Source organism: Lemur catta, chromosome 2, assembly GCF_020740605.2.
Source record: "Lemur catta isolate mLemCat1 chromosome 2, mLemCat1.pri, whole genome shotgun sequence".
In the NCBI taxonomy this organism is placed as follows: domain Eukaryota; kingdom Metazoa; phylum Chordata; class Mammalia; order Primates; family Lemuridae; genus Lemur; species Lemur catta.
In genome coordinates, this window is record NC_059129.1 from 118,614,448 (window position 1) to 118,627,432 (window position 12,985).

At 38.0% G+C, this 12,985-nt stretch overlaps 1 protein-coding gene across 1 annotated transcript; it reads right to left on the reverse strand.

Annotated features, from left to right (window-relative positions):
- Window positions 1–6,731: 6,731 nt before the first annotated feature.
- On the reverse strand, window positions 6,732–8,352 carry LOC123633256 (elongation factor 1-alpha 1-like). The gene has a single exon (XM_045544349.1). The coding sequence runs from the start codon at window positions 8,276–8,278 to the stop codon at window positions 6,890–6,892; it is 1,389 nt and encodes a 462-aa protein (XP_045400305.1). The 5' UTR covers window positions 8,279–8,352; the 3' UTR covers window positions 6,732–6,889.
- Between the last annotated feature and the right edge of the window lie 4,633 nt (window positions 8,353–12,985).

Genomic DNA, 12,985 nt, shown 5'->3' on the forward strand with positions numbered 1-12,985 from the left:
CCATTGCATATGCAGTTTGTCACGGATGAAAATGTTGTTACATGGCCCGTGAGTATATATATGACCACTGGGTGTGCACATGACCTAGTGGTCATATGTACATTTCACTTTATACAATTATGGGAACTAGTTAAACAGTCTAAGTAAAACTATTGTTCTTGCATTTGTGCTGAAGCTTGAAGTCAGAAGGGCAAGCTGTTGGGAAGAGAACCTACCCTGAAGGTTCTGTTCCTGTGGAACTACTTCCAGTATCAAAATCTTTATCAGTCAAAGTTCAATCAAGGAAACAGAACCATTGGGATTTATTAAAAGAATTTGACCTTACATATTTGTGGGAGCTTGTTAAACAGCCCGTGTAAAGCTTTTATCTTTGTATCTGGTGCTGGAATTTGAGGCCACTGGGAAGGGAAAATGCACGTGAAGGGGTGGGATGGGGAGAGAGGAAAACCTGGAACCCACAAAGATGAACTAGAAACTATGTTGGTTTCTTACTGGCTCTCAGCCTCCAATTTGATGACCTGGGTGTCCTATGGGAACTAACCATGCACCTGGCCCAGAAGCCAGACAAGCTGAAGGAAGATCTGGTAAGAGTGGGAGCAGTTGCTTGCCCGGTGCTGTCTGCTGCACACCAACAAGGTGAGCCGGGAAACGGTGAAAATATGGAAGAGCTGCAACAGCATAAAAGAATATGGCTTCTGGTTGACTTCCGCCTTCCAAACCTCATGCAAAATATCTCTTGTGGTCCACACTAACGTGGAGCTATTAAGGCAAGAGGATTATGAAAAATTTAGTTCCATCTTAGCTAAGTTGGAATAATGCAAATCCACCAGAATAGGTAACCTTTAGAGCTAGCATTTTGAACTGAAATAGGTCCTGCTAATGAGGTAGAAGCCTTTCTGATGAGTCTGAGATCGCAGTGGTATGCCGGCTTCAATATTTTCAGTCGTAAGTGGTTTCAACACTTTTTCTGTCCTATAGAAATTCAGTGACGTATGCTAGTTATCCTAATTATTTTTAGAGCTGTTGTTGCTGGCAGTCAAAACCTATATTAAATAACCCAGTGTCTGCTGCTGGTGGTATATTATGTGAACAGAGAGAGGGAGTGTGCTAAGTTCTGAACAGAACATGGAGGTACAATTGGACTGTGGCCAGATGGCTTTCTATCTAAATATAGTTCAGTGCAGATAGGATCTGTTTCTTCTTAAAAGTTTTTGCATCTGGCTCTCTAAACACACTCTTTTCTCTCATTTTGTTTTCAAAGGGAATGTGATTGCATATTTACCTTTCCAAATTCGCTTTTCTATTTTGAAGATTTAGCATCAGTCAAAGGATAAAAGTGATGACTATTTGAGGACTGTGTTGATCCTTATGTTATAGATATTGCTAGAAGTTGTGGGGTCTAGTGGGGTGTGAGGACACATTCTTAGTCCTTTCCAGATTCTAACAAAATAGAGAATAGGTTTCATTAGTTGTTGATCACTCCTAGACTTCAAGGCTTCTGTAAACTATGGTAGTTGTGTAGCTTAGACTAAGCTAATTTAATTTAAGCTTCTTCCTCCTGCGTATTGGGCCCTGGCTGTGAGGACAGCCAACCCTGCAGGGCAAATGTCAAGCGCACTTGTCTGTTCTAATCTGCTGCAAGATCAGCAGGCTGGCCTGGTGCACCGTCACCGGCAGGACAGGGAGAGAGTGAGCAATCACAGGCCTTTACATGTTGGGGACAGATGGGCTTCTGTAAGGGGGTAGCAGGAAGTCAAAAGGAGGGCCAGGACGAATGAGCACGCACCACATCTGATTTCACGGAGGTTCTGGAGGGCAAAAGGGTCTGCCCTGCATGAGCCATGTGTCCTACCCGCCGAAAACCTGGGCCATTCTGCTTCGGTGGGGAGGAAGAGCAAGAGGCCAGAAGAGGTCTCCCCAGTCCTCACCCATTGTGGGCGGAGGAGCAGAAGTCCCTAGTGACACAAATGTGAGATGGAAGGGAAGACGACTGTCCCTCAACAGATACAGATGTGTGTAGCTCTACAGTTACAATCTGCTTTCCTATAAATATCCAGTCAACCTTTACAATCATTTGGTGAAGAAAGCTGTGTTTCCTATAAAAACAGAAAGTACATTTTATCCTCATTAACTGAAAAGAAAGCCAACATTTGAGGTGGTGAAATGGCTAGCTCAAGGTCACCCAGATGCCATTATTAAAACTGGGGGACATAAAACTAGGTCTTCTGACTGCAAGTTCACTCTCTTTGCACCAAAACATCTGATTTTTAGTGTATTAAGGAATCTTAGAGATCATCCTGCCCAGCCTCCAGAAGGCAGACCTCAGGCAACGGTGTATCTGATATGATTTAATTAGGGAGCGCAATCCCAGGGAAGCAAGGGTGAGGGGAAAGAGAAGTTAGAAGAGTGAGAGCCACAGGGTGTGTGACTGAGTCGGCCACTGCTTTGTAGCAAGCTAATACAGTATTTATGGAGCATATACTCTTTGCCAAGCACTATTCTAGCAGCTTACATGCAATAACTCCTTTAACCCTTGCAACAACCCTATAAGATATGTACAATTATTATCCTCATTTTGTACAAATAAGGACACTGAGGTGTAGAGAGGTTAAGCACCATGCTCATGATCACTCAGCTAGGAGGTGCCAGGCTGGGGTTTAAAGGGCAGAAACTGTTTGTTTTAAATCTACCATTTGAATTTCACTGAATCACTAGTAGAAGCAGGGAATTTCTACTGTATTAAAGATTGCTTTTTAATTTTGTTTTGGCAGGGGTTGGGGAGCAGAGAGCAAGGGCTGCTTTCATATTTGGGATAAGTTCATTTACAAGTGGCATTTTGATCAAATTCTTAGATACTCGAGAGTTTCAATTTTCAGCCATCAGCTCACTTATTTCCCTTGGTGTGTTAAAGCAACAAAAATCCTAGAATAAAAAGTAAACAAGACAGAATCAGAGTCCTAGAGTCCTCTTAGTGATGAGAGGGACAACAGCACCACACAAAATCCTCAGAGTGCCTGGCAGGAATTTGTGGAAGTGTTTCTGAGGTCATCCAGTATGGTAAGTATTCCTCATTGACTGCGAAGTCTGTTTCAGAAAGGTCTAATCATAAAAGCTAGTTGAGAACCAATGCGGAATCTCCCAGGGACAGACAGCACTCAACATGGATGACATTTGTATGAGTATAACAAATGCTACTGCGATTTCTTGCTTATAGGGCTCCTTTAGAGATTCAGTAAATCTTTGAAGAATTCGGTGTCCTCTGAGTTAAGAGGAGCTGCAGGAATACTCAAGAATGCCACAAGATAAAAATTGCCTGAGAACTACCGGCTTTTACAGGAAACGTTCTTAGATTTTCAACCATTGATTTACCTTATGTAGGTGACACACAGGGATGACAGCCAGCTATCCACAGACTTTTGAGGTATAGTGATTTGTGGAGAGTAGCATTATATAAAGTCAGTTTATAAAAACAACTCTATTTGCATATCTAAAGCTGGAGCTAAGTCAATGTTTTAATTTCTTCGGTTCTGATATCTTTTTTTAGCACTCCCTCCATCAAAAGCAGGGACATCGACTATTTTTATTTACTATTTTATTCCCAGTGCCTAGAATAGTCAGGCCAGTAGAGATGCACAATATATATTGAGAGACTGAATATAAATGATTCTGAAAGAGAAGCACGTTCATGTGGCATGTGCATGTAATGGCTGTGGTAGTATGCACTCAGCACTGTGCTTTGGAGAGCGAGCTCCGACCAAGGGACATTGGTAATTGTCACCCATTCACAAGTGAGGAAGGCAGCCTCAGTCTCTTTTAATGGAGGCCCATTATACTAAAGATCACTCCAGTCCGTTGTTTCTGATTTAACCTGACCAAGCAATATTTTGAATATAATTTAGCTTCCCAGATAACTCTTGAGTTTAGTGAAAGAATGTACTAAATTGTTGATTCAAGGCCTCTAGTCTGTCTTGTCAGTTTTATTTCTCATTGTATATTTATAAATTATAACTCTTATAATGAATCAGTCTCCTGTGAATTTGATTGGTATGACTCTGTCCGTAAAGGCCTTAGCAATTTTGATGTACTGACAAAAATGACCTTCTAGCCTTGCAAAGTTGTAGAAAGAACACAGTTTATGGGGGGAGACAGATCTGAGTTCAATTTTTAAATCAAATGACTTAATGTGTGAGCTTAAGCAGGTGACAATTTTTCTGAGCTTCAGTTTCATGATTTCCTATTATAACAATGTGGGTAATAAGTGAGGATGAGATGAGATATCTCGAGCAAAGTGCCTACAGAGGGCTCATAGTAAATGCAGTAAGTGTTACTTTCCTTTCCTCTTTCTCCACAAAGAAAAAAGAACAGAAGGTCTAGTTCATGCTCACCCAAACGATGCTGCCTGCCAGCTTGCCACCAGAAAGCCTGCAAGTATTCCAGATGACACTGATACTCTGTATCTTCCAAACTGGGATGTCCTAGATGTCGTGGCAGAGTCTGTATGACTTCAGGTGTCAGCCCCTGCTTAATTTCCTTCAAATGTTGAAGGGCCCCTCTGAACCCACAGTCAGCCCTTCTAGCTTCTGTCGATCAGTTCTATTCCTCCCAGCAGGTGGATCTGGAAATAGTCTCTTTGCCCTAAAGCCTATTGTGGACACCAGGGCACTACATGCCTATCAAGCTACAGCATCCAAGTTTGCCATTGTATTGAAGGCTGGCCCTCGGGTGGCACCTACCACTTGGTCGTAACCTTAACCCCGCCCTTTTCTCACTTATTACCTTTTCTCCACTTGAGATTCCAGACCCCTTTAACATTGGTACCTTAAGAGTTACATTACTGTGTGTGAACAAATGTTTCCCTTTAATTTTTGATGTATCTAGTGGGCCAAAAAGTCTTATTTTCATGGTACAACAACTTTGCTTTTTCAGATTTATTTGAGCAGGAGAGAAAACAGATGGTTTGTATATAATGAGTGATATAAATATGGAGATTAGCTTAAAAACTAAGTAATATTGCTGAATATTTGTCAAATGACAAAATTTTGAAGGATTCAGGATATTGGAGTCATTACATTCAGCCTGGATATAGGTACATTTGTACAACCATTTACCTACCCTAGGAAGAAGGTGTATACCATTGATCGTAATTCTAGTCCAAACAAGCTTCATCTTAGAACAATTTTAGGTCCCTATTTGCTATACTGATCTTAAACATAACTATAATATATACATTCTCTCTACAGCTTAGATAGTATGTTCAACATATACAATACTAACATGGACACATATTAGAAAAACCATGTCAAACAAATATGCCCATGAACAATAAATTGTTTTTAATCATATATGATTGAAGAGCAGGTGCATTTCTGATCTGTACCTTTTTTTTAATTTTAGAATATTGCAGAGTACAAATGTTCTGCTTACATAAATTATTTTTGTACTATTTGAGTTGAAGTTGTAAGTGCCCATCCCACAGACAGTGTACCTTGTATCCATTAGCTGTGAATATACCCATCCCCTCCTCCCCCTCCTACCTGCTTGATTTCCGATGAATGTTATGTTTCCATATGTTTCCATATGTGCACATGTTGATCAATTAGTCCCAATTTAATGGTGAGTACATGTGGTGTTTGTTTTTCCATTCTTGTGATCCTTCACTTAGAAGAATGGTCTTCAGTTCCATCTAGGTTAATACAAGAGGTATTAGTTCACCATTTTTTTAATGGCTGAGTAGTACTCCATGGTATACATATGAACCATTTAGCCCACCAACTCACAAAGCATTCTAGCAATTATCAAGACTGAAATTTGAAAGATCAAATTAATTGAAGTGTAACTTAGATTCAATAAAATGCACCTATTTTAAGTGTAAGTGCCATGTGATTTACAAATGTATATAGTTGTGAAACCTCCACCACAATCTCAACATAGAACATTTCCATCCTCTACATTTCCCTCATGCCCTTTTGCAGTAAACCTCTCCCAACCTCCCACCCTTTTAGGTCCAAGTAACCACTTCTTTGACTCCCATTACTATAGATTAGATTTGTCATTTCTAGATTTTTGTAAAAACAGAATTTTACAATGTGTGCCTTTTGGTGCCTTGCTTCCTTTATTCATCATATTTTGGAGACTCGTTGATGCCATTGAATGTATCAGTAGTTATTTCTTTTCATGCTGCGTAGGATTCCGTTGTTCCTCTGTTCATCCTGTTAAATAGACATTTGGGTTGTTTAGAGTTTGGGGCTATTATGTATAAAACTGTTATTTATATATATGTACATGCCTTTTTGTAGACACAGATTTTATTTCTTTTGGGTAGAATATTTAGGAGTACAATTGCTGGGTCACATGGTAAGTGTATGTTTAACTTTGTAAGAAACTGTTAAACTATTTTTCAAAGTGTTTATGTTATTTTTCGTTCTATCAGATATAATGAGAGTTCCAGTTGCTCTGCATCCTTGACAAAATGTAATTTCAGACATTCTATGGGATGCATTTCAATGTGGTTTTACTTTATATTTCTCTGATGACCAATGATGTTGTCCATCTTTTCCTGCGTTAATGGCCATTGGCCTAAATTCTTTTTTTTTTTTTTTTTTCTCATTAAACTTTGTTTTAATGGGTCTCAAAATTCTGTGACAGATTTTTGGTCAAGTTGTTTCCATTAAAAAGTACTGATTTTAAAAACTAATAACTTAAAACTGCCACACAAAAAGAAACAAAAGTGGTCCACAAAACATTTTCTTTTCCTCCTGAAGGTTTTACGATGCATTGTTATTAACAACCAGTCTTTTACTATTAAACTTAAATGGCCAATTGAAACAAACAGTTCTGAAACTGTTCTTCCACCGTTTAAAAGTGGGGTGGCAGGTATTAGGGATAATATTCATTTAGCCTTCTGAGCTTTCTGGGCAGATTTGGTGAACTTGCCAGCTCCAGCAGCCTTCTTGTCCACCGCTTTGATGACACCCACAGCAACTGTCTGTCTCATATCACGAACAGCAAAATGACCCAGAGGAGGATAGTCTGAGAAGCTCTCGGCACACATGGGCTTGCCGGGAACCATATCGACGATGGCAGCATCACCAGATTTCAAGAATTTAGGGCCATCCTCCAGCTTCTTTCCAGAGCGGCGGTCAATCTTTTCTTTCAGCTCAGCAAACTTGCAGGCAATATGAGCTGTGTGACAATCCAGTACAGGAGCATACCCAGCACTAATTTGGCCTGGATGGTTCAGGATAATCACCTGAGCAGTGAAGCCAGCAGCTTCCATTGGTGGGTCGTTTTTGCTGTCACCAGCAACGTTGCCACGACGAACATCTTTGACAGACACATTCTTGACATTGAAGCCCACGTTGTCCCCTGGAAGAGCTTCACTCAAAGCTTCATGGTGCATTTCCACAGACTTTACTTCAGTCGTAACGTTGACTGGAGCAAAGGTGACCACCATGCCAGGTTTGAGAACACCAGTCTCCACTCGGCCCACAGGCACAGTACCAATACCGCCAATTTTGTAGACATCCTGGAGAGGCAGACGCAAGGGCTTGTCAGTTGGATGAGTTGGTGGCAGGATGCAATCCAGAGCTTCAAGCAGTGTGGTTCCACTGGCATTGCCATCTTTACGGGTGACTTTCCATCCCTTGAACCAAGGCATGTTAGCACTTGGCTCCAACATGTTGTCACCATTCCAGCCAGAAATTGGCACAAATGCTACTGTGTCAGGGTTGTAGCCAATTTTCTTAATGTAAGTGCTGACTTTTTTAACAATTTCTTCGTATCTTTTCTGGCTGTAGGGCGGCTCAGTAGAATCCATTTTGTTAACACCAACAATTAGTTGTTTCACACCTAGTGTGTAAGCCAGAAGGGCATGCTCACGGGTCTGCCCATTCTTTGAGATACCAGCTTCAAATTCACCAACACCAGCAGCAACAATCAGGACAGCACAATCAGCCTGAGATGTGCCTGTAATCATGTTTTTGATAAAGTCTCTGTGTCCCGGGGCATCAATAATAGTCACATAATATTTGCTGGTCTCAAATTTCCACAGGGAGATATCAATGGTGATACCACGCTCACGCTCAGCTTTCAGTTTATCCAAGACCCAGGCATACTTGAAGGAGCCCTTTCCCATTTCAGCGGCCTCCTTCTCAAATTTCTCGATGGTTCTTTTGTCGATCCCACCACATTTGTAGATCAGATGGCCAGTAGTGGTGGACTTGCCCGAATCTACGTGTCCGATGACGACGATGTTGATGTGAGTCTTTTCCTTTCCCATTTTGGCTTTTATGGGTGGTTTTCACAGCACCTGTGTTCTGGCGGCAAACCCGTTGCGAAAAAGCTGGCCTAAATTCTTTTGAAAAGTGTCTGTTCACATGTTTGGGGAGATGCTTAGACAAATTTTATTTTATTTTAACTTTAAATAAATTTTTTAAATTTCAGGATATTATGGGGATGCAGATGTTTTGATTACATGATTTGCTTTTGTGCAGTTTGAGTCAAAGTTGTAAGTGTGCCCATCACCAAGGTAGCGTGCAGTGTTTGTCAGAAACAGGAATTGCAAATATTTTCTCCCAGGCTGTGGATTGTCTTTTTATTTTCTTGTTTTGGTGTCAGGATAGACTGCCTTCATAAAATGAGGTGCATTGTGTTCCCTCTTTCTCTATTTTCTGAAAAATTTTGTGTAGCATTTGTATTATCTCTTCCTTAAATGTTTGGTAGAATTCACCACAGAAACCCCTCTGACCTTGGAGTTATCTTTGTGGAAAGATTTTAAATTATGAATTCAATTTGCTTTTCTTCTTGAGTCAGTGTTGGTAATTTGGTTCTTTTAAGGAATTTGTCCAATTTTAATTTTTGAAAGTATTGGTATAAATTTCTTTATAGTATTTCCTTACTCTCCTTTTAATGTGCGTAGGATTAATAGTTACATCTGTTCTTCCATCCCTAATATTGGTAATTTGTGCCTTCTATTTATCTAGCTAGGGATTTATCAATTTTATTTTTTTTTCCAAAACCAACTTTTTGTTTCATTGATTTTCTTGTTATGTCTGTTTTCTTCTTCATTGATGTCTGCTTTTATGGTTGTTATTCCCCTTAATTCTACTCATTTTGGTATAATTTCTTTTTTAAGCCCATGACCTGTTTTTGCATGGCCTGTGAGCTGAGAATAGTTTTTACTTTTTTATGGTGTTGTAAAAACAAAAAAAGGAGGAGGAGGAAGAAAAGCAGCTGCTTGATTGAGAGTTTAGCATGTACATCTTTAGCTTATCATAAACTACCCTCAGATTTTATACCATTTCACATGTAGTGGTCCTCCATCCTTTGTGCTAGTATTGCTATGCATTTTACATCTAAATATGTTGTAAACACATAATAAATTATCATTATTTTTGTTTTCAATGCTCAATTATTATTCAAAGTAATCTTTTAAAAGAAAAAAAAACCTATCTAGAACATCTACCCCCATATTTACTATTTATGGCATTCTTCCTTCCTTTGTATAGATTTTTTAAATTTCCATCTGCATCATTTTCTTTTTACTTGAATAACTTCCTTTGATATTGCTTGTAGTGCAGGTTTGCTGAGAGGTACCTGGGCTCATAGCTTTACATAGCAAAGCATCTTTCCAATCCCTCATTTATATATCTCAAAATATAATTTATATTTTAATAAATATATCTACATACATATTTCAATTTGTATAAATATAAATCTATTTTTAAAAATTGATATGAAACTCTGGCTCCCTTTAATTGGCAGAAATGAAACTCCTGGCCTCTACCACTTGCTTCCAAAACCAGATCCCAGAATGCCAATGGCTTTAGCCCCATTGAACGTGTTATTTCTGTGTATTTTCTGGTTCATGAAGATGTTTATCTTATTTTTTGAGCCTGGGCATATAGTTTTGGTTTTCAATTTTTCTACTCTATCTATCAGTTTGGAACACAAGCTCAATCCATAAACTCAACTGTTCTATCTTAGCTTGAAACACAACAGTAAGCATTTGCTTTTTACCTACATTAGTATTCAATGTGAATTGGTCAATAGAGCTTATTAAATGGAAGAAAAATAGCTATTAATAGTTACCAAATAAAAGAGAGGACAATCTGTGTCATATCACAACTTGCTAAAGGCAGTATGTCAAATTTTTAATTAATAAATAAAAATACTTAATAAGTATATTTTTAATGACTATAATATATTAATACTTAATATAACTTTCTGTGTAACTGGATTTCCTAACACTTAAGGATATTTTCTAGGGGCACTCATTTTTAAACATACTAAAATATGTTTTAAGGTGCAAAATATCCATGCAATTAATGTCTTATCAAAATTATTTATAACTACCAGGCTTACAAAATATTTCATTTCTATTCCCCACAACCAATAAATTACTACCAAGTGATGTTTATAAACCTCAAAAAAATGAAAGCAAAAGTCACAAGAGCCCATCGTTGGCCACGTAAACAAGGCATCAAAGCTAGTCAGGCCACAGCAGCAGCCTACAAACTGCACACATTTTTCATCCACGTTCCCTATTATAAAAGGAATTGTGCTAAAATTGTACAGGAGAATAATTTAAAAAAATAACTGCTAGTTTTGTAGGCTATCATCTATAAATACACAAAAATGATAAAAGGAATATTCTGTTATATTTCCTTCCTTATTTGTATTTTCCTTATTTGAAGTCCCATTCCTAGCTAAGAACAATAGCATACCTACTGAATTCTCTCTCCTGCATACACCCTGATACCCTGCAGCATCTGCTACTGCTCATGTCTGTGTTGCACGGAGAGATTTGGCTCTCCTTCAGTTCCTATAATAGGAGTGGACAGTCAACCCAGATAATTCAGGACAAATGTTCCACTGGGACCCTGAAGCATCTTGCTTGTTATCCATATTAATCACATTAACTACTTAATGGCCAAATTCCATTTTGTTCTGTGTGGTATTGAGGTAATCTTAATGTTTTATTATTAATCTGTGTAAATTCGTTTTTACCTGATTTATTTGTCTGCAGCAGCACAAGGTAAGCATCATTCATGTAAAGAATTTTTCTAGGATATGGGTTCCACCTCTTAGAGATTAATAAAATAGTAAAACAAATTTGATAAGCGGCAGTCATATTTTCCCTATAGGCTTTATCCTTGAAACCAAATCAATAAAAACAGGAGAATTAAGACAAGTTGTACATATTCACAGTTTTTAAAATTACCTCTTCAATTTGGGGTTTCTCAATCTCAGCACCTTTGACATTTGAGGCCAGATAATTGTTTGTTTGGGGACATTGTAGGATGTTCAGCAGCAGCCCTGACCTCTTCCCACCAGATGCCAATACACCCCCCCCCCCAAGATAGGACAGTCCAAAATGTCTCCAGACATTGCCAAATGTCCTCTGGGGGAGGGGAGTAAAATCACCCCCTATTGAGAAACATTGCTTGAATTTTGTATTTTTTCAGGAGGATATTGGCGTGTTTTTCACCTTCCAATCTTTTCAATTCACTGTTATGTATATGACCTATGATTTTGTCTATGCAGACCCAGCCCCTATAGTATTACTTTTTTCCTATTCCATACACAGGTAATAAATGTTGTGAATTAATAATCCAATCAAATGTTCTGGTCTGTTTTCTCACCCCACCCACCAACGATCCTCAGACAACAAATTCGAGAACTACCCAGAGACTGAGTTTCTCATCAAAGATATCAAAATCTATGCTCCTCAGACTTTAACACTATCTGGGGCGACCCCAAAACCACGTTTAGATTGGCACTTAAATCTTCTTAATTACTAAACTTTACCAATGCTGTATTTGTAATAAGCAAGATGAATTTTGCAACCAGTTTACTTATTTCTATTTCAAGAGCCTCTTGATGCATATATTAATAAAATCTCAAAGTTGCCAGTGACTTGATGCCCAAGCGGCAATTCATATAGAGCTCTGCTGATTGGTTACAAATCGAACATAATATAGAAGTTTTAGATCTGAAATGAATAATTCAAACACATAATGTTTTTCTTGACCATTTAATAGAAATTGACTTAGTTTCTAAAAGCAGATTGATTGCCGTGGCTCTCACATAAATCCAAATGCTGCTCTTTTCTGTCAATTTTTTAGGGTTCTTTTCAAAAGTCCTGATATGTGACCTAGTTTAATATTTAATATAATTTGCATATCAATATCCTTAGTTTGACTCTGCAGCTCTTGACTCGGTGCTTTGAAGTAATTTTCTGATGTATGTAGGAATAGTCTATAAGCACAGTCTGTAAACACTGACTTTGTTGGATAATGAAGTAAACTAGAAACATGCCACAAAGAGTTAAATGTGAGTCCAAAGGAATATGGACTTGTTGGATAGTGTTCATACCATTGACATATGAACAAGATAATTTTATAAGACTGTCTAAAGAAATAGATTTGTTAAAAGGATAAATATTTAGCACTGTATGTAAAAAATACATTCACATCTTTTTTTATAAATGTAGATACATATAAGCATGAGGAGCGAAATAGAAGAAATAATTAAAACAAATACATGAATAGTTAGGTTTATCTATTCATTCTGTCTTTTAAATTATTTTCCTGGGATTTGGTAAGAAAGACAAGTAAGCAGAGGAGAGAAAGAGGTGATTCACAAATTAGTAAAAAATTTGGAAAAATGCATAACCTGGGTGGTTAGTAAATATACGGAAATTAAACCAAGGTGCCATTTTTGTCTTGTGTCTATTAAATTAGAAAGAATGCTTTCAACGTGCAATATCAAACAATGATGACAATCTCTTTCTAACTTGTACACATTATCCAGGTATTATTAATTATTTCTTTTGGAAAACAGATTGGGAATTTTTTAGAGAGCAATATGTAACAATCGTTCAGTTTTCAAATACACACACATAATTTGATCTGACAGTTTTACAGTACTAAAATTTATCTTAGAGAATATGTTCCTAAAACTAGGATTTCTGAGTCAGAGATAT

What these genes read in the sequence shown, in the direction of transcription:
- LOC123633256 (XM_045544349.1), bottom strand. Translation starts at nt 8,278, where the DNA reads ATGGGAAAGGAAAAGACTCACATCAACATCGTCGTCATCGGACACGTA.